The 21304-nt window shown below is 47.2% G+C and overlaps 1 protein-coding gene across 1 annotated transcript in view; it reads left to right on the forward strand.

Annotated features, from left to right (window-relative positions):
• The window catches only part of grin2aa (glutamate receptor, ionotropic, N-methyl D-aspartate 2A, a), a 158447-nt gene that overhangs the window by 105671 nt on the left and 31472 nt on the right, over nt 1-21304 (forward strand). Inside the window, exon 4 of the mRNA XM_056406845.1 lies at nt 4782-4896. Within this exon, the coding sequence (XP_056262820.1) occupies nt 4782-4896 (115 nt within the window). The remainder of the gene's footprint in view (nt 1-4781; nt 4897-21304) is intronic.

Consider the following 21304-nt stretch of genomic DNA (forward strand, 5'->3'; position numbering starts at 1 on the left):
AATTACGTTCCCCCAGACCTAAAATGCAATTTGCAGTTACGTTTGACTGAAACGTATTTCTCTCCAGATTACGTTTGTATTTGACGTATTATAATTACAAATACGTCTCTAATCAACGTATCTTTGCCGTTTGTTGTCTCTCTTTTCTACAATGCTGTTATGAATTGTAAAAAGCGTCCTCTAGTCTTATTTATTATTATGTTATATGTTGTTTCGCCTGCGTATTCTGACAGCAATAAGCGTTGTAACGGATCATATGAATTGGCGTGAAGACTTACTGCTGGTGACTCTCCTTTATTTTCTTTCTTTAGGTGACAATACATTAATTAAAACTCGTACACTATCACCACCTTAACAGAGTTAGTCCCATACGGGTCAAATCAACTATTAAACTTGTTATAAAATGCGCATCTGTCCGTAATCTATACCATGAAGTTCGCATTTTAACCTAAAAAAAAGTGTGCTTCCTTTTAACCTCTTAAAATAAAAGTCAGATTTGTCTGTTAAGCGGAAGTAGTATAAAACGTCTATTTATTCAAACAATACAAAATAAAAGGCATACATACATCAAAATCAATCAGGAAAATGCTAAACAGTCAAACAACTCAAAACAATAAACCCTTCATGGCGTTATTTACAGGCGTGTTTACTTCTCATCAAACAAAAAGAGCAGGTACCCGGAAAAATCTGGGAAATAATTTGGGAATTGTTAATAAAACATGATTTACCCTTCAACTTCCACTGATATGCATGCAAACTAATACATCGTTTCACACACACACACACACTGACAGAAACACATAGACACTCACATACGTACACACACACACAGGCAGAGACACACAGATACTCACACACACAGACACACACTCTCATATGCACACACTCTTACACACGCACACACACACTCTTACACACGCACACACACAGAGACAGACACACACTCACACACACACACAGAATGACAGACACACACACACACACAGACACACACTCAGACACACATACAGACACTTCAAAGAGGGGCCTCTGAATATGAATACCCTAACGTTTTGGACCGATAGCTCTGAGCTAAGGGCCCCAAAAACAGGTCCAAAGGGTCAAATTGGGTAAACATGTCAGAGCTTAGCTTTCTTTTCCAGGTTGTAGCCACTCCCAAATGGGGTAGAATACAATTGAAATTGTTCATATAGTACAAACATTTGAGGAGTTGTTAACCTTTGAAGGAAGGAATTTAGTTTTTTCCGCGTTTTTAAACCCTTCCCAAGCAGGGATGCTAAGTGCTATATGTTGCCAGCCTACATAGTTGGGCCCCATTTGGGAGGGGATACAACCTACAAAAGAAAGCTAAGCTCTGACATGTTTAGAAGAAGAAAAAAGCTAAAATCAGCCCAAGCTCACAACAGGGTCTCAGATTTGTTAAACCACACACCCTCTTTAAGTCCTGGATTTCAGACAGCCAATTAACTCTTGTGGGTGTTTCGGAGGAGATTTCACCCAATCACCTCATTGTAGGCCCTGTCCTGAGTGTCTGTGTTCAATTTGGGATTTCCAGGACTAATATTTAGAAGATTATGGCCATTTTTGCACTTGTCAAAAAATATGCAAATTTAAGAGAATAATGCCCAATTTGACCCTTTGGACCTGTTTTTGGGGCCCTTACCTCAGAGCTATCGGTCCAAAACTCTAGGGTATTCATATTCAGATGCCCTTCTTTGAATCTGAAAAGAATCCAGATCTTTAAGTTGATTGAAAGTATGAAAAATTAACTAAAAGACTGGTTTTAAGGATCGTACAAGGGTTATTGGCACAGTGACAATTTTCTCTTGTGAAGGTTTTGGAGGGGATTCCCCTCATGACCTCAAAGTCTTATAGTTAGGTAAATATAATGTATTAAATATAAAGCAGTAGGGTTATATCTGAGAGACAATTGGGAGGTCAAGGGTCAGTCTGCAGAGTATGCGTGTGTGTGCATGTGTATTTGTGGGTGTGTGTGTGCGTGTGTGTGATTCTGCCTGTGTTTGTATGTATGTGTCTGAGTGTGTGTCTGTGTGTGAGTTTCTGTCTATGTGTTTCTGTCAGTGTGTGTCTGTCTTTGTGTGTGTGCGTGTGTAAGAGTGTGTGCGTATGAGAGTGTGTGTCTGTGTGTGTGTGTGTGTGTGTGTGTGTGTGTGTGTGTGTGTGTGTGTGTGTGTGTGTGTGTGTGTGTGTGTGTGTGTGTGTGTGTGTGTGTGTGTGTGTGTGTGTGTGTGTGTGTGTGTGTGTGTGTGTGTGTGTGAAGCGATGTATTAGTTTGCATGCATATCAGTGGAAGTTGAAGTGTAAATCATGTTTTATTAACAATTCCCAAATTATTGCCCAGATTTTTCCGGATACCTGCTCTTTTTGTTTGATCAGAATCAGAATCAGTTTTATTGGCCAAGTAAGTTTGCACAAACAAGGAATTTGACTCGGTAAAGTGTCTCTCAGTGCTTACACAAAATATACATTTCAATACAGAACAAACAAAACAAACAGTGCAGTACAGAACAAACAGTGCAAAACAGTGCAACGGTCTAAGAAGTTTTTGAAAGTGACTTAAAGTATATACAGGAGGAATGGCTATATACTGTAGCTGTGAAACAGTAGTGCCAGAAGAAGTGGAGAGTGCGAGAAGTGCAGGGATAAATATATATGCTACAGTGGGTTGTTGTTTCGTAGTGAGACGGCGAGGGGGAAGAAACTGTTTTTGTGTCTCGAGGTTTTGGCGAACAGTGATCTGTAGCGTCTACCATGGGGGAGGAGTTTAAATAGTTTGTGTCCGGGGTGGGAGGAGTCTGCAGTGATTTTTCCTGCCCGTTTCCTGACAGGAGGTGTACAGGTCTTGGATGGTGGGCAGGTTGGCACCGATGATCTTCTCTGCAGACCTGACTGTCCGTTGGAGTCTGTTCTGGTCCAGTTTGGTGGCCGATCCAAACCAGACAGTGATTGAAGTGCACAGAACAGACTCTATAACTGTGGTGTAGAACATGGTCAGCAGCTCCTGAGGCAGGTTGTACTTCCTAAGCTGGCGCAGGAAGTACATCCTCTGCTGGGCCTTCTTGATGATTTTGTTGACATTAGGTTCCCACTTCAGGTTCCGGGAGATTGTGGATCCCAGGAACCTGAAGGATTCCACAGCCAACACAGTGTTATTGAGCAGTGCTGGGGGGCTCCTCCTGAAGTCCACTGTCATCTCCACAGTCTTAAGCGTGTTCAGCTCTAGGTTGTTGCGACCGCACCACAGGACCAGCTGTTCAACTTCCCGCCTATATGCAGACTCGTCATCATCACGGATGAGGCCGATGACTGATGTGTCGTCTGCAAATTTTAGGAGTTGAACAGATGGGTCTCCTGAGGTGCAGTCGTTGGTGTAGAGGGAGAAGAGCAGTGGGGAGAGCACGCATCCCTGACCGGGTGCTGGATGTTGTTTCTCCCAGCCTCACCTGCTGCTTCCTGTCCATCAGGAAGTTTGTAATCCACTGACAGGTGGAGGCAGGCACAGTGAGCTGGGTGAGTTTGGTGAGGAGGACTTCTGGGATGATGGTGTTGAACGCTTGATGAGAAGTAAACACACCTGTAAATAACCCCATGAAGGGTTTATTGTTTTGAGTTGTTTGACTGTTTAGCATTTTCCTGATTGATTTTGATGTATGTATGCCTTTTATATTGTATTGTTTGAATAAATATAGACGTTTTATACTACTTCCGCTTAACAGATAAATCGGACTTTTATTTTGAAAGGTTAAAAGTAAGCGCACTTTTTTTTAGGTTAAAATGCAAACTTTATGGTATAAATTACGGACAGATGTGCATTTTATAACAAGTTTAATAGTTGATTTGACCGGTATGGGGCTGACTCTGTTAAGGTGGTGATAGTGTACGAGTTTTAATTAATGTATTGTCACCTAAAGAAAGAAAATAAAGGAGCGTCACCAGCAGTAAGTCTTCACGCCAATTCATATGATCCGTTACAACGCTTATTGTTGTCAGAATACGCAGGCGAAACAACATATAACATAATAATAAATAAGACTAGAGGACGCTTTTTACAATTCATAACAGCATTGTAGAAAAGAGAGACAACAAACGGCAAAGATACGTTGATCAGAGACGTATTTGTAATTGTAATACGTCAAATACAAACGTAATCTGGAGAGAAATACGTTTCAGTCAAACGTAACTGCAAATTGCATTTTAGGTCTGGGGGAACGTAATTTTTGTGATACAGGGTTGTACTGTGTGTGTGTGTGTGTGTGTGTGTGTGAATGTGTGTGTGTGTGTGTGTGTGAGTGGACACACTCTGGCTTTAGGTTCTGTCCATTGTGTCGGTCTCCCTCTTCTTTTATTCTCTCCTTTATTCTCTCTCTTAAAGCTTGGACAAAAAGAACCTGTCCTCATATTTTTTGAGCTTATTAAACGAACAGATTGAATATTTACTTCTTTTCTCTCTGATGTCATTAAAGTTCTTTTCTCTGGTTTCTCTTCACCTCCGTTCATTTCCTTCCTTTTCTCATTCTCTGATTTGTCTCCTCTCCTCCTCTCTCCTCCTCCTGTCTCCTCCTCTTCCTCCTCCTCTCTCCTCCTCCTCTCTCCTCCTCCTGTCTCCTCCTCCTCCTCCTCCTCCTCCTCCTCTCCTCTCCTCCTCCTCTCCTCCCCTCCCCTCCTCCTCCTCCCCATCCTCCTCCTCCTGCTCCCCCTCCTCCCCCTTCTCCTCCTCCTCCTCCTCCTCCTACTCTTCCCTCTCCTCCTCCTCCTCTCAGGTTCATGATGAACGTGACGTGGGATGGCAGGGACTTGTCCTTCACGGAGGACGGGTACCAGGAGTTCCCCAAGCTGGTGGTCATCGTGCTCAACAAAGAGAGAGAGTGGGAGAAGGTAGGGCCTGTGTGTGTGTGTGTGTGTGTGTGTGTGTGAGTGTGTGTATGTGTGTGTGTGTGTGTGTGTGAGTGGGTCATGCCTGCCATTATAATTGTGTGAGTTTGCACACTTTCATTTTTTCGAGACATACAAATGAAAGAAGGTATAATATAATGTATATATTATTTATAATATATATATATATATATACATATATACACTATATTATACTGTACTTTATTAATCTATATTGTGTAGCTGTGTGTTGTGTTATCATTATTCCTTAATCCTGTTATTCTGCTAATCACTTCCTGTCACTCTTGTGTTGCTCTGTGATTTTAACTTTAATAGTTCAGTTAGAGTTTATATATTTCCCTCTTTTGTTATTAAATGTAATCTGTTCTTATCTTTCCTATTACCATTTTTATATTTTTTTAACTTTCCGTTATTATTTATATTTATTTACTTTCCCCTCCGGGAGTCAATTCGTTCTTATTTGATCTTGAATTCATATAAACTGGATTGTCAAATTATTATTATTAATTGTAATAATAATTCTCATTATGTTTATATTATCCTGCAAATAATTCCTCATATTATATATTTATAATAACCCATATTGGCTCATAATATCGACTTCTGTAAGTTTCCATATTCACCTCTATTTTTTATATTTATTTGTTTTTATCTTTCTTTTTTCATCTTTCCGTTCTTATTTATTATCTATTGACTTTCCCCTCTGGGAGTCAATACGGCTTATTTGATCTAAAGTTCACATAAAAAGGATTTATATTTTGTTTAAATACAAAAATAATAAATGTCAGGAAGTTTGGTTGTCTGTTTTCAATATTTAAAAAGAATAAATATTTTTGAATACTTTAAAATGGTCCGGGTTTAAAATAATTTAAAAAGAAGAAAAAAAATGTAAATACTAAAACAAATGGCAAATAGTTTAATCTTTGGGAGTATTTGGACTCCATATTTCTAAAAATTATTTTTAAAAACCCCCAACACATCTCTAGATAACAATACATCTCTAATAACAATACATCTGTAATAACCCACATTGGCTCATAATATTAGCCTAAATATTTTAAATACTTAAAAAATCAATGGCGGGGAAGTTTGGTTGGAGGCTAGTCAAATTCTTATTAATAATAATAATTCTTATTATTTTTAAATGATCCTGAAAATCCTCCCTCATGCAGCATATCTTGCATTTTATTATTATTATAATAACCCATATTGGCGTATAATATTGGCCTACTCACTATATGGGTCCTTTCTTCTTCTCCTTTACTAAAACTACCATTTACCACAATTACTAAAATCTAAATAAAACTGCATCAAAGTTCACGAAGCGAGTTATTAATAAGAGCGACCACCAGCCTGAAGGATTCCTTCCTCAAGGCGAGGGAGCGTCCATCAAGTGTCCTCGCCTGTTGTCATGGTATTTACATGCAGAAAGGGGGCGGGGCTTAGAAGTTTGAGAGAGGGATGTGAAAAGAGAGAAAGATGTTTTATGTGCATCCATCTTTCATCCCCATCTCACTGCCTCCTCGTCTCCTCCAACCTCCTCTCCTTTCCTTCTTGCTCCTCTTCGCTGCTTCTATGTCCTCCATGTCCCCCCCCCCCCCTCCTCCTCCTCCGTCTCTTCATCTCCTCTTCATCCTCCTCTTCCTCCGTCCCCCGGGGCTCTCCTCTCCGTCTTAATTGCCGTCGCGGTCAAAAACCGCAGTTAATCAAAACCTGAGAGCTCCGTTATTGGGGTGGCGAGGCGTCACCATGCGTGTGTGTGTGTGCGTGTGTGTGTGCGTGCGTGTGCATGTGTGTGTTTATTCTTACACACTGGTTATTGACAGAAACACTTTTTGAGAGACTTGTGCGTCGACCACTCTCCTATTCATTCAGATCTGATCTGTGTGTGTGTGTGTGAGTGTGTGTGTGTGTGTGTGTGTGTGTGTGTGTGTACGTGTTACAGTATTCGGTTTACCGCAAGTGTTTGCCGCAATCCTCACAGTCTCCACCCAATCTTTGAGACTAGCTTTTTCATATTTCATACCAACACCAACACACACACACACACACACACACACACACACACACACACCTACACACACATGCGCACACACAAAAGACCCTTTGTCGATTCGCTGAGGGGAGGTAGAGAACGTTGTTGTAAACAGAGAGCCTGTGAAATTGATCAGTAACACTTGACGGTGGTGCAGACAGAGAAAGAGAGAGAGAGAAAGAGAGAGAGAGAGAGAGAGACCCAAAGTGGAAACGTAATTGGGAGCTGCTCTCTTCTCTCCCTCCCTCCCTCCCTCGCTCCCTCTGGTGCAGCCGTCCCACCCATGCGCTAGAAATCAGCGGCACACACACACACAAAGAGAGAGAAAGAGAGAGAGAGAGAGAGAGAGACTTCCATGATGATCAAGAGATAGAAATTCAGTAACATGAACTAAAATATGGATATGCACTAAAAATATTAATGTGTCCCCTGGAGGCTCAGGAGGAGGAGACATGTGGAGAGAGAGAGAGAGAGAGAGAGAGACCGGGGCCGGGGCGAGCGATGGAGACAGATGGGCCCAGATACCGAGAGCAAATGAGCAGAGGAGAGAGAAAAAAGAGACACATGGAGAGAGAGAGAGAGAGAGAGAGAGAGAGAGAGAGAGAGAGAGAGAGAGAGAGAGAGAGAGAGACCAGCATGTTGACGCAGTCTCCACCCACTACAGGTGTGTCGCTCTCAGCATCAACACCTGCTGTTCTCTACCACACACACAAGCACACACACACACACACATATTGGTTAGATGAAGCTTGATGATGCTTTATTTCTTGTAACTTTATTTTTTTAGGATTATGTAATGTCCCGTGATTTCTACTTGTTTCATTCTGCCGCTCAGACGGCAGCTAATCACGCGGCGGTATTTGAGCGCCTCCGCCAATCTCTCCCACCTCATTACATCTGTTACCTCTCGGTGGAACACCTTACAGTCGTAACGCACACAGGTGACCCGTCCACAGGTACGTCACGAATCACAACTTGTTTCATTTTATACTGAAAAACATTCCAGAAAAACACAGAAGGCATCAAAGATAAAACTTCACAAATATGTTTCACTTGATGGACGTTTAGGAGTTTCAATGCACGGCTCGAGAGTCTGGAGAGTGTGTGAAGTGTGTGTGTGTGAAGTGTGTGTGTGTGTGTACCGATCACAACCAGTTCAGCGGATAGGTATTACAGCATGGGAGTCGTGCTTCGTGAATCACACACACAGACACACACACACACACACACACACACACACACACACAGACACACACACACCCCTCCAAATGAACACAAATGCATTTTCAATCCAGGCGTCCACTATTCTCTAAATCTTTATAAAAGTGTTCCACTTAAGGGAGAGATGTCTAAATCCACTGAAGCGCACACACACACACACACACACACACACACACACACACACACACACACACACACACACACAGAGAGCGAGCGCATAGGAGAGGGAGAGCGGAATCCATTTTCCCGACCTCCTTTTGTCTGACAGGAGTGACAGCTCCTGTTTCATGACTGAACGGGTTTCTCCACGCTGTGAGGAACTCCATCTCCCAGAATGCACCTTGCCCCAGCCGTACCTCTCCCCGTGCGCCCGGCACAGAGGAGGTGCTCACCCGCTGACCCTCGTTTACTGCCCTCTCATCATTCTCTCTCTCACTCCACCTGCCTGCTTCTGGTTGATTGCAACCCTAGAGTGTGTGTGTGTGTGTGTGTGTGTGTAGAAAGAGAGAGAGAGAGAATACAGTGTGAAATAGGTGAAATGGAGACACGCAGCAGGTGCAAAGAGCGAGGCCTTTTGAAAATAGTGCTGACCCAGGAAAACACAGAGAACATAAAAAATGAAAGACAGCCCCCCCCTCACCCCCCATAACCTCGCCCCCCCCGAAAAGATTAGGAGAACCGAGGTTCTCCGGGGGCGGCGTGTCATCTCGGGGCGATGGCGTGATGGGATTCTTGCCACGGGATGTTCTCACGCTGTAATCCCACAGGCCCCATCATCCTAACCTCCCACTGGCCCCGCTGTCACACACACACACACACACACACACATCCTCCTTTCTAGTGTGTGTGTGTGTGTGTGTGTGTGTGTGTGTGTAATATCTGCCATTTCATACGGGGAGATTCAGCGTTCTGCGGCCCGGTCGATAAAGAGAATCCTCTCTGGGCATTAATATATAACCCCTCTTTCTTTAATTAGAGAGAAGAGATGGAGAAGAAGAGGAGGAGGAGGATATCACAAGAGCTGCTGAAGTCAGCTTATTCTCCTCCTCCTTTTCTTTCCCCTCCTTTTCCTCCCAGCCGTTCTCTGAGCGGCGCTCGTCTCTCTCCGTTTATTGATCCATCCGATCACATCAGGCTCCTCAAAGTTCACATTATTGATCCAGCGACTCCGTCAGACTCCTCATGTCTGTTTTCAGGTTTATGTCTTCTGGAACTTAAAGAGGCGACGAGGAGGAGAGGAGAGGAGGAGAGGAGGAGAGGAGAGGGAGGAGAGGAGGAGAGGAGGAGGAGGAGAGGAGGAGAGGAGAGGAGAGGAGGAGGAGGAGGAGGAGAGGAGGAGGAGGGAGAGGAGGAGACGCAGAGAGGAGGAGGGAGAGGAGGAGATGCAGAGAGGAGGAGGGAGGGCAGGAAGAGAGGAGAGGGGAGAGGGGAGGAGAGGGAGAGGAGGAGAGCGGAGGAGGATGAGAGGAGGGAGAGGAGGAGGAGGAGAGGAGGAGGAGGAGAGGAGGAGAGGAAAGGAGAGAGGAGGAGAGGAAGGAGAGGAGGAGAGGAGGAAGGAGAGGAGGAGAGGAAGGAGAGGAGGAGGAGGAGAGGAAGGAGAGGAGGAGAGGAGGAGAGGAGGAGAGGAAGGAGAGGAGGAGGAGAGGAGGAGAGGAGGAAGGAGAGGAGGAGAGGAGAGGAAGGAGAGGAGGAGAGGAGAGGAGGAGAGGGAGGAGAGGAGGAGAGGGAGGAGAGGAAGGAGAGGAGAGGAGGAGAGGAGAGGAGGAGAGGAAGGAGAGGAGGAGAGGAAGGAGGAGAGAAGGAGGAGAGGAGGAGGAAGAGAGGAGAGGAGGAGAGGAGGAGACGAGGGAGGAGGAGGAGGAGGAGGAGGAGGAAGGAGAGGAGGAGAGGAAGGAGGAGGAGAGAGGAGGAGACGCAGAGAGGAGGAGGGAGAGGAGGAGACGCAGAGAGGAGGAGGGAGAGGAGGAGATGCAGAGAGGAGGAGGGAGAGGAGGAGACGCAGAGAGGAGGAGGGAGAGGAGGAGATGCAGAGAGGAGGAGGAGGAAGGAGGAGGAGGGAGAGGAAGGAGGAGGAGGAGAGAGAGGAGAGAGGAGGAGGAGGGAGAGGAAGGAGAGGAGGAGGAGGAGGAAGGAGGGAGAGAGAGGGGGGAGGAGGAGGAGGAGGAGGAGAGGAGAGGAGAGGAGGAGAGGAAGGAGAGGAGGAGGAGGGAGAGGGAGAGGAGAGGAGAGGAGGAGAGGAGGAGAGGAGGAGGAGAGAGAGGAGGAGGGAGAGAGGAGGAGGAGAGGAAGGAGGAGGAGGAGGAGGAGGAGGAGAGGAGAGGAGGAGGAGAGGAAGGAGAGGAGGAAGAGGAGGAGGAGGAACGAGAGGAGGAGAGGAAGGAGAGGAGGAGGAGAGGAAGGAGAGGAGACGAAGGAGAGGAGCAGGAGGAGAGGAGGAGGAGAGGAGGAGGAGGATGGAGGAGGAGAGAGGAGGAGAGGAAGGAGAGGAGAGGAGGAGAGGAGAGGAGGAGAGGAAGGAGGAGGAGGAGAGGAAGGAGAGGAGGAGAGGAGGAGAGGAAGGAGAGGAGAGGAAGGAGAGGAGGAGAGGAAGGAGGAGGAGGAGGAGAGGAGGAGAGGAAGGAGAGGAGGAGGGGAGGAGAGGAAGGAGAGGAGAAGGAGAGGAGGAGAGGAGGAGAGGAAGGAGAGGAGGAGAGGGAGGAGAGGAAGGAGAGGAGAGGAGGAGAGGAGAGGAGGAGAGGAGGAGGAGAGGAAGGAGAGGAAGGAGGAGAGGAGGAGAGGAAGGAGGAGGAGAGGAGGAGGGAAGGAGAGGAGGAGAGGAGGAGGAGGAGAGGAAGGAGAGGAGGAGAGGAAGGAGGAGAGGAGGAGGAGGGGAGGAGAGGAAGGAGAGGAGGAGGAGGAGAGGAAGGAGAGGAGGAGAGAAGGAGGAGGAGAGGAGGACAGGAAGGAGAGGAAGGAGAGGAGAGGGAAGGAGAGGAGGAGGAGGAGAGAGGAGGAGAGGAGGAGGAGAGGAAGGAGAGGAGGAAGAGGAGGAAGGAGAGGAGAGAGGAGGAGAGGAAGGAGGAGGAAGAGAGGGGAAGAGAGGAGAGAGAAGGAGAGGAGGAGAGGAGGAGGAGGAGAGGAGAGAGGAGAGGAGAAGGAGGAGGGAGGAGGAGAGAGGGAGGGAGGAGGAGGAGGAGGAGGAGGAGAGAGGGAGGGAGGAGGAGGAGCAGGAGGAGAGAGGAGGAGGAAGGAGGAGGAGGAGGAGGAGGGAGGAGGAAGGAGGAGGAGGGAGGAGGAGAGGAAGGAGGAGGGAGGAGGAGGAGGAGGAGGAGGAGGAGGAGGAAGGAGAGGAAGGAGAGGAGGAGAGGAGGAGAGGAAGGAGGAGGAGGAGGAGGAGGAAGGAGAGGAGGGAAGGAGGGAGGAGGGAGGGGAGGAGGGAGGAGAGGAAGGAGGAGAGGAGAAGGAGAGGAGGAGGGAGGAAGGAGGAGGAGAGAGGAGGAGGAAGGAGGAGGAGGAGGAGGAGGAGGAGAGGAGGGGAAGGAGGAGGAGGAGGAGGAGAGGAGGAGGGGGAGGAGGGGGAAGGAGGAGAGGAAGGAGAGGAGGAGGGGGGAGGGGGAGGGGGGAGGAGGGGGAGGGAGGAGGGGGGGAAGAAAGGAGAAAAGGGGGGGAAACGCCCTTTAACCAAAAAACCGGAAATAAAAACCATTTACCAAACCCGGGAGAGGGGGCCCGAAATTACACACAACACAAGAAAAAGGGGGGAAAAAGGGGGGAAAAAGAAAAAAAAAGAGAAAGGAGGGGGAGAGGGGGAGTGAAAAACACAAAAAGGGGGAAGGGAACAAAAAACCCCCCACCCTGCCAATTTTCCAAAAAATTTAATTTAATAAAAGGGGGAAAAATGAAAAATTCCCAAAATAAAAATTTTTATATAAAAGAAAAAAAATTAAAAAAGAAAAAAAATAAGAAAAAGTTTTTAACAAAAACCAGAATCAGAATTGGGGGAACGGGGGGACAACAACAAAAAAACAAACAACAATAAAGAAACCCAAACAATCACAATATGGGCAAAATTACAAACCCTAAACAATTTATTTACAACACCCCAAAACCCAATTTCCCAATCACCGCCTCAAACACACACACACACACACCACACACCATGAAAACCTTTTCTGGGGTAAGAAATTCCATTAAAAAGGAAAAAAAGGAAGGGAAAATGAAAAAAACCCCGAGAAGAAGAAGTTCGAAAAAACAAAAACAGGTAAACCCACACCAACAAAAAAACACACACACATGGGGACAAAGCAGAGGGGGCTTTTTAAAGAGGGAAGTTTCTAAGGGGTCAAAAAAACCCACCAAAAAACAATTAAAATTTTTTAACTTCCCCCCTCTTCTGCTCCTTTTAATACTCACCTTCACAACAACTGTTAGTTTAAAAAAAATTTTCTGTTTTGTTTGTTTTTGGGGAAACCCCCCCCCTATCCCCCAAATCAAAGGGGGTCCCCCCATAAACAAAAAAGGTAAAAAAAAATTAGGTTACTAAAAGGAAGAAGAAGAAGAAGAAAAAAAAAAAACTTTGTAAATTTTGAAAATTTCATAAAAAAGGGAAGACCCTATACACATCATAAAACACCCACACATACACATTTTTATATATAAAACACCATAATACAATATATTATTATCCCACACCCCCTATATATATATTATCCCCATATTATATACACCCCATACCCCCCCTATATTCCCCCATTATATTACCCCTATATTACCCCTCATATTCCCCCCTTTTATATATTATTCACTTTCATACATCCCATATTCCCCCCCTCATCAAAAACATCCCCTATATTATAATTTTCCACCCCCCCCCATATACACATAATTTTAATTATATCACCCCCTATATTATTATTTTCCCCCCCACATATCTTTCATTATATCCCTCACATTCATCCTATTATCTATCCCCCCAAAAAATTATATTTATATTATTCACACCCCTATCACATAATATATACCCCATTATATATTATATTTTTATATACATATTATATCACATCCCCACATTTTTTATCCCCCCCCTTTTATACCCTTTATATACCACCACACCCCCATAACACCACCACATATTAAAATTCAAAAATTATTTACTTAAAAACACCAAATTATTTTACCCAACACCTCAACAACAAAACCAACTATATACACACAAACCCAAGCCATTATAACAACCCAAACAGGATGATTTATAAAACATTTAATGAAACCCCTTCCCCAAGGAAAAAGAAAAAGGGGAAATAGAAAAAAGAAATAAAAGAAAAAAGGGAAATAAAAGAAGGAAGAAATTTTGGGAAGGGAAGAAATTAAAAGGAAAAGGAAGAAGGAAAAAGAAATAGAAAAGAAGCCTTTTAAAAATTTTAAAACCTTTTAAAAAACCCCAGGAAGCCCAAAAAAAAGACACACCAAAAAAAAAAAGACAAAAAAAGGGGAAGGGGACAGGGAGGTGAAAGGGGGAAAACATTAGAAAATTAAAGGAGGAGCCCCAAGGGTGTGGTTTGGGGATACGGATTTTCAGTATAAGGAGGGGGGGAAGGGGGAGGACCATATGAACATGAAAATGAGGAAAATATGATAAGAGGATAAGGAGGATATAATAGTAACAAATGAGAAAGTAAAAGGAATAGGTTTTAAGGAAAGGATTATAGGTATATAGATATAGAATATAGGATAGTATTAGGGGGGGAAAATGTTTTCAAGAATAGCCCCCCACAGAATAGAATAAGTTTTCATAATAACCCACAGGGTTTTAAGGATAATACCCCAAAGGATTTAATGAATTATAATATAGGGAAATATGACCCCCTAAAGGGGGGTTTTAATAAGGGAATCCCCATAATGAGGGTGGGGAGGAGAGAGGTGATGAGAGAGGGTTTTTGGGGGGTAAAAAGGGGGAGAGGAGGGAAAAAGAATGGGTGAAGCTTATTCAGGGGAAAGGGAGGAGGGAAAGGGGTAGGGAAACCAAAAGGGTAAAAAGGAGAAGAGGAAAGGTTTGGGAAGAGGTGAGGAAAAATTGGAAAGAGGAGACTTTTAAGGGAAAGGAGGCCAATTAAGAATGGATGGGTGGGATTTTAAAGGGGGGATGGGGAAAAGGGGGTGAAAGGGGGGGTAAAATAAAGGGGGGTGGGGGTGTGGGGAATGGGAGGAGGAGGAGAGGGGGGAAAGGGGGAGTATGACGGGGAGGAGAAGTTGGTGAGGAGGAGGGGGAGGGTAGGGGAAAATTGAGGGGGAAGGGGTGGGGAAAGGGGAATAAAGAGTGGGGAGGGGAAAGGGAGGAAAAAGAAAAGGAGGGATGAGGAGTGAGGAGGATGAGGAGGAGGAGAGGGATGAGGAGGAGAGAGGGATGAGGAGCAGGGAGTGATGAGGAGAGAGGATGAGGAGAGGGATGAGGAGTGAGGGAGGGATTAGGAGGAGGGAGTGAGGAGTGATGAGGAGAGTGAGGTGAGGGATGAGTGAGAGAGGGATGAGGAGTGAGGGAGGGATGAGGAGAGAGTGATGAGGAGTGAGAGAGGGATGAGGAGTGAGAGAGGGATGAGGAGTGAGAGAGGGATGAGGAGTGAGAGAGGGATGAGGAGTGAGAGAGTGATGAGGAGTGAGGGAGGGATGAGGAGTGAGAGAGTGATGAGGAGTGAGAGAGGATGAGAGGAGAGGGATGAGGAGTGAGATAGGGATGAGGAGTGAGAGAGGGATGAGGAGTGAGAGAGTGATGAGGAGTGAGGGAGGGATGAGGAGCGAGGGAGTGATGAGGAGTGAGATAGTGATGAGGAGTGAGAGAGGGATGAGGAGTGAGAGAGGGATGAGTGAGAGAGGGATGAGGAGCGAGGGAGGGATGAGGAGTGAGATAGTGATGAGGAGTGAGAGAGGGATGAGGAGCGAGAGAGTGATGAGGAGAGAGGGATGAGTGAGAGAGGGATGAGGAGTGAGGGAGGGATGAGGAGTGAGGGAGTGATGAGTGAGATAGTGATGAGGAGTGAGAGAGGGATGAGGAGTGAGAGAGGGATGAGTGAGAGAGGGATGAGGAGTGAGATAGTGATGAGGAGTGAGAGAGGGATGAGTGAGAGAGGGATGAGTGAGAGAGGGATGAGGAGTGAGAGAGGGATGAGGAGTGAGGGAGGGATGAGGAGTGAGAGGGATGAGTGAGAGGGGGATTAGGAGCGAGAGAGGGATGAGGAGTGAGAGAGGGATGAGGAGTGAGAGAGGGATGAGTGAGAGAGGGATGAGGAGCGAGGGAGGGATGAGGAGTGAGATAGTGATGAGGAGTGAGAGAGGGATTAGGAGTGAGAGGGATGAGGAGCGAGGGAGGGATGAGGAGTGAGATAGTGATGAGGAGTGAGAGAGGGATGAGGAGTGAGGGAGTGAGAGAGGGATGAGGAGTGAGAGAGGGATGAGTGAGAGAGGGATTAGGAGCGAGAGAGGGATGAGGAGTGAGATAGTGATGAGGAGTGAGAGAGGGATGAGTGAGAGAGGGATTAGGAGTGAGAGAGGAGTGGATGATGAGAGAGGGATGAGGAGAGGAGGATGAGAGAGAGGGATGAGGAGGAGAGAGGATGAGGAGGAGAGAGGGATGAGGAGAGAGGGATGAGTGAGAGAGGGATGAGGAGTGAGGGAGGGATGAGGAGAGAGGGATGAGGAGGAGAGGATGAGGAGGAGAGAGGGATGAGGAGTGAGAGAGGGATCAGGAGTGAGAGAGTGAGATAGTGATGAGGAGTGAGAGAGGGATGAGGAGTGAGAGAGGGATGAGGAGTGAGAGAGGGATGAGGAGTGAGAGGGATGAGGAGTGAGAGAGGGATGAGGAGTGAGAGGGAGTGAGAGAGGGAGAGTGATGAGGAGAGAGTGATGAGGAGTGAGAGAGTGATGAGGAGTGAGGGAGGGATGAGGAGTGAGAGAGGGATGAGGAGTGAGAGGGATGAGTGAGAGAGGGATGAGGAGCGAGGGAGGGATGAGGAGTGAGATAGTGATGAGGAGTGAGAGAGGGATGAGGAGTGAGGGATGAGGAGCGAGAGAGGGATGAGGAGCGAGAGAGGGATGAGGAGTGAGAGGATGAGGAGTGAGAGAGTGATGAGGAGTGAGAGAGTGATGAGGAGTGAGAGAGTGATGAGGAGTGAGAGAGGGATGAGGAGTGAGAGAGGGATGAGGAGTGAGATAGGGATGAGGAGTGAGAGAGGGATGAGGAGTGAGAGAGGGATGAGGAGTGAGGGAGTGATGATGAGTGAGAGAGGGATGAGGAGTGAGAGAGTGATGAGGAGTGAGAGAGGGATGAGGAGCGAGGGATGAGGAGGAGAGAGATGAGGAGGAGGGAGGGAGAGAGTGATGAGGATGAGAGAGGATGAGGGAGATGAGGAGGAGAGAGGGATGATGAGTGAGGGAGGATGAGGAGAGAGAGGGATGGAGGAGGAGAGAGTGATGAGGATGAGGAGTGAGAGGGATGAGGAGTGAGAGAGTGATGAGCGAGAGAGGGATGAGGAGCGAGAGAGTGATGAGGAGCGAGAGAGGGATGAGGAGTGAGAGAGTGATGAGTGAGGAGGAGGGAGAGGAGGAGAGTGATGAGGAGTGAGAGAGTGATGAGGAGTGAGGGAGGGATGAGGAGTGAGGGAGGGATGAGGAGAGAGGGATGAGTGAGAGAGGGATGAGGAGTGAGAGAGGGGGAGTGATGAGGAGTGAGAGAGTGATGAGGAGTGAGAGAGTGATGAGGAGTGAGAGAGGGATGAGGAGTGAGAGAGTGATGAGGAGTGAGAGAGTGATGAGGAGTGAGAGAGTGATGAGGAGTGAGAGGAGGATGGAGCGAGGGAGGATGAGGGAGTGAGATAGTGATGAGGGAGGATGAGGGATGGAGGAGAGAGGGATGAGGAGTGAGAGAGGGATGAGGAGCGAGAGAGGGATGAGGAGCGAGAGAGGGATGAGGAGCGAGGGAGGGATGAGGATGAGGAGGAGAGAGGGAGTGAGGAGAGGGATGAGGAGTGAGAGAGGGATGAGGAGTGAGAGAGTGATGAGGAGTGAGAGGGATGAGGAGTGAGAGAGTGATGAGGAGTGAGAGAGTGATGAGGAGTGAGAGTGATGAGGAGTGAGAGAGTGATGAGGAGTGAGAGAGTGATGAGGAGTGAGAGAGGGATGAGGAGGAGTGAGAGAGATGAGGAGTGAGAGAGATGAGGAGTGAGAGTGATGAGGAGCGAGAGAGTGATGAGGAGTGAGGGATGAGGAGAGAGATGAGGAGTGAGAGGAGGATAGCATGAGGAGTGGAGAGAGGATGAGGATGAGGAGGGATGGTGGAGAGGAGGAGGATGAGGAGTGAGAGAGATGAGGAGTGAGAGAGATGAGGAGTGAGAGTGATGAGGAGCGAGAGAGTGATGAGGAGTGAGGGAGGGATGAGGAGTGAGAGAGATGAGGATTGAGAGAGTGATGAGGAGGATGAGGGAGGATGAGGAGGAGATGAGGGAGGATGAGGAGTGAGAGAGTGATGAGGAGTGAGAGAGTGATGAGGAGGAGAGGGATGAGGAGTGAGAGAGGGATGAGGAGTGAGGGAGGGATGAGGAGTGAGATAGTGATGAGGAGTGAGAGAGGGATGAGGAGTGAGAGAGGGATGAGGAGTGAGAGAGGGATGAGGAGTGAGAGGGATGAGGAGTGAGAGTGATGAGATGATGAGGATGAGAGAGGGATGAGGAGGAGAGAGGGATGAGGATGAGTGATGAGAGTGATGAGGAGTGAGGATGATGAGGGATGAGGAGGAGAGGATGAGAGGAGTGATGAGGAGTGAGAGGGATGAGGAGTGAGAGAGGGATGAGGAGTGAGATAGTGATGAGGAGTGAGAGAGGGATGAGGAGTGAGAGAGGGATGAGTGAGAGAGGGATTAGGAGCGAGAGAGGGATGAGGAGCGAGGGAGGGATGAGGAGCGGAGAGAGTGATGAGGAGAGAGTGATGAGGAGGGAGAGAGTGATGGAGTGAGGGGTGATGAGGAGAGGGAGGAGGAGTGAGAGGGATGAGGAGTGAGAGGATGATGAGGAGGAGAGAGGGATGAGGAGGAGAGATGATGAGGAGTGAGAGGATGAGGAGGGAGAGGATGAGGAGGAGAGAGATGATGAGGAGGAGAGTGATGAGGAGGAGAGGAGTGATGGAGAGTGAGAGAGGTGATGAGGAGAGGGATGAGGAGTGAGAGAGTGATGAGGAGTGAGGGAGTGATGAGGAGTGAGAGAGTGATGAGGAACGAGAGAGGGACGAGGAGTGAGAGAGTGATGCGGAGTGAGAGAGGGATGAGGAGTGAGAGAGGGATGAGGAGTGAGAGAGTGATGAGGAGTGATGAGGAGTGAGAGAGTGATGAGGAGTGAGAGAGTGATGAGGAGTGAGAGTGATGAGGAGTGAGAGAGGGATGAGGAGTGAGAGAGTGATGAGGAGTGAGAGGGATGAGGAGTGAGAGAGGGATGATGAGGAGTGAGAGAGGGATGAGGAGTGAGAGGGATGAGGAGTGAGAGAGTGATGAGGAGTGAGAGAGTGATGAGGAGTGAGAGGGATGAGGAGTGAGAGAGGGATGAGGAGTGAGGGAGTGATGAGGAGTGAGAGAGTGATGAGGAGTGAGGGAGTGATGAGGAGTGAGGGAGTGATGAGGAGTGAGAGAGTGATGAGGAGTGAGAGAGTGATGAGGAGTGAGAGAGGGACGAGGAGTGAGAGAGTGATGCGGAGTGAGGGAGTGATGAGGAGTGAGGGAGTGATGAGGAGTGAGAGTGATGAGGAGTGAGAGAGTGATGAGGAGTGAGAGAGTGATGAGGAGCGAGAGAGGGACGAGGAGTGAGAGAGTGATGCGGAGTGAGAGAGTGATGAGGAGTGAGAGACGACAACCGGTGATGTCATCATCTGTGATCTGAGTTCCTGTACGCGGGCGTATCGAGGGAAGGTGGCAGAGATGACATCATCGCTGTGTTGCTCTGCCTCGCGCTGCCTCCTCTCTCACGAACGCGGGGAGGAGGTGCAGCGGGGAGGAGGTGCAGCGGGGAGGAGGTGCAGCGTGTGCGCGATCTATGCAGCAGCTTCACACACACACACACACACACACACACACACACACACTGGAAATGGAGGCGACTGCTGAAGTCAGCGATTTACTTTCCTTCCTTACCAATTTTCTCTTTAATGCCCAAATACTCCTGCCCCCCCCCCCCCCCACACACGCTATATTGTGTTCCTGAAGTATACGCACACAGGGAGAGAGTGTGTGTGTGTGTGTGTGTGTTCCAGTGGAGAGAAATAATATTAAATCATCTACAAACCAATTACATGCTTTGATTCAGCAGCATTCAAGCCTCTCAGTGAGACACGCACACACACATACACACACATACACACACACACATACACACACACACACACACACATACACACACACACATACACACACACACACACACACACACATACACACACAGTTACAGTAACATTGGCGTGTGTACTACACACTGTGTGTCTGTCATACCACTGCATACATAACAAGTTACTCACTATAACTAGTATGCAAGCACACACACACACACATAAACACAAAAAGAGCTGATTAAGGAAGAGGCCAATAGAGATTTTCTTCTAGAACGACTGTGAAGTAGGGCGGAGGATAAAGCATCTCCAAGGAAGAACACACACACACACACAAACACACACACACACACACACACATACACTTTGCCACATGTCCACTCACTCACAGGCCAACGCATCCGGGCTCGTTCCGCCCTCCCACAGCGCGATGACCTCTCCAGCATCCGCCGGGCCCATTTGGAGGAAAGAGAGGGGGGGGGGGGCTTGATGGAGGGCGGGAGAGAGGCGGAGGGAGAGAGGGAGTCAGGGCTGGATCGGGGGGAGGGGGAGCGTTGGGGGGGGGGGGGGGGGGAGAATGGAGGACCATCCATGCATGCAAGACCACAAAGTCACTCATCCAGGCTCGGACTTGAGAACAAGCGCCTGAACACACAAACCCGGATCACCCCCTCCCTGGTATGTATATATATATTTATATATATACTGTATGTATATATGTATATACAGTAAATATATATTTATATATATATATATGTATGTATATATATTTATATATTGTTTATATGTATTTATATATATTTATATTTATATATTGTTTATATGTATTCATATATATTTATATTTATATATATATATTTATATATATATATTTATATATATATATATGTATATATTTGTATATATATATATATATTTAAATATATACCGGTCAGTGGAGAAGGAAACAGAGTGACTCTAAAGTTACTTTCTGCTCCTTATTTATTCATTTATTTATTTATTTGTTTGTTTATTTTCTCCGTCAGGTTTCTGTTCGTTAACTCAAGGACGAGGTCATCTCCTCCTCATTAGCACACGTCTAAAGTTAAATGAGAGTCCCCAGGTGGCGGGGAAAGAGTGTACGTGCACTCCTGTGTGTGTGTGTGTGTGTGTGTGTGTGTGTGTGTGTGTGTGTGTGTGTGTGTGTGTGTGTGTGTGTGTGTGTGTGTGTGTGTGTGTGTGTGTGTGTGTGTGTGTGTGTGTTGTCTCTCCTGCTCTCACATTCATAGACACAGATGGGACGAGGCTTGTAGAGGCAGCGCCGTCAAACAATACCTCCTGCTCCAGAGAGACGGAAGAGGAGAAGGAGAAGGAGAAAGAGAAGGAAAGGGAGAGTAGATGAGGGGGGAGAATGAAAAGGAGAAGGAGATGAGAGTAGAGGGGAGAATGAAAAGGAGAAGGAGAGTTGAAGAGAGGAGAAGGGGGAGGAGAGAAGGAGAGGAGAGGAGAGAATGAGAGTAGGGGAGATGGGAGATAGGAGAGGGAGAGTATAGGAGAGGGGAGAAGGAGAAGGAGAAAGAGAGTCGAGAAGAGGATAAGGGAGAAGGAGAAAGAGAGTAGAGGATAAGGGAGAAGTAGAAGGAGAGGGGAGAAGGAGAAAGAGAGTCGAGAAGAGGATAAGGGAGAAGGAGGAGAGTGGAGAAGGAGAGGAGAAAGGAGAGGAGAGGGGATAAGGAGGAGAAGAATGAGGAGAGGAAAGGGGAGAGGGAGAAGGATAAGGTTTTAAAGAGTCCTTTACTTCACTATTGAGAAGGAGAGGAG

This window comes from Pseudoliparis swirei, chromosome 23, assembly GCF_029220125.1.
Source record: "Pseudoliparis swirei isolate HS2019 ecotype Mariana Trench chromosome 23, NWPU_hadal_v1, whole genome shotgun sequence".
In the NCBI taxonomy this organism is placed as follows: domain Eukaryota; kingdom Metazoa; phylum Chordata; class Actinopteri; order Perciformes; family Liparidae; genus Pseudoliparis; species Pseudoliparis swirei.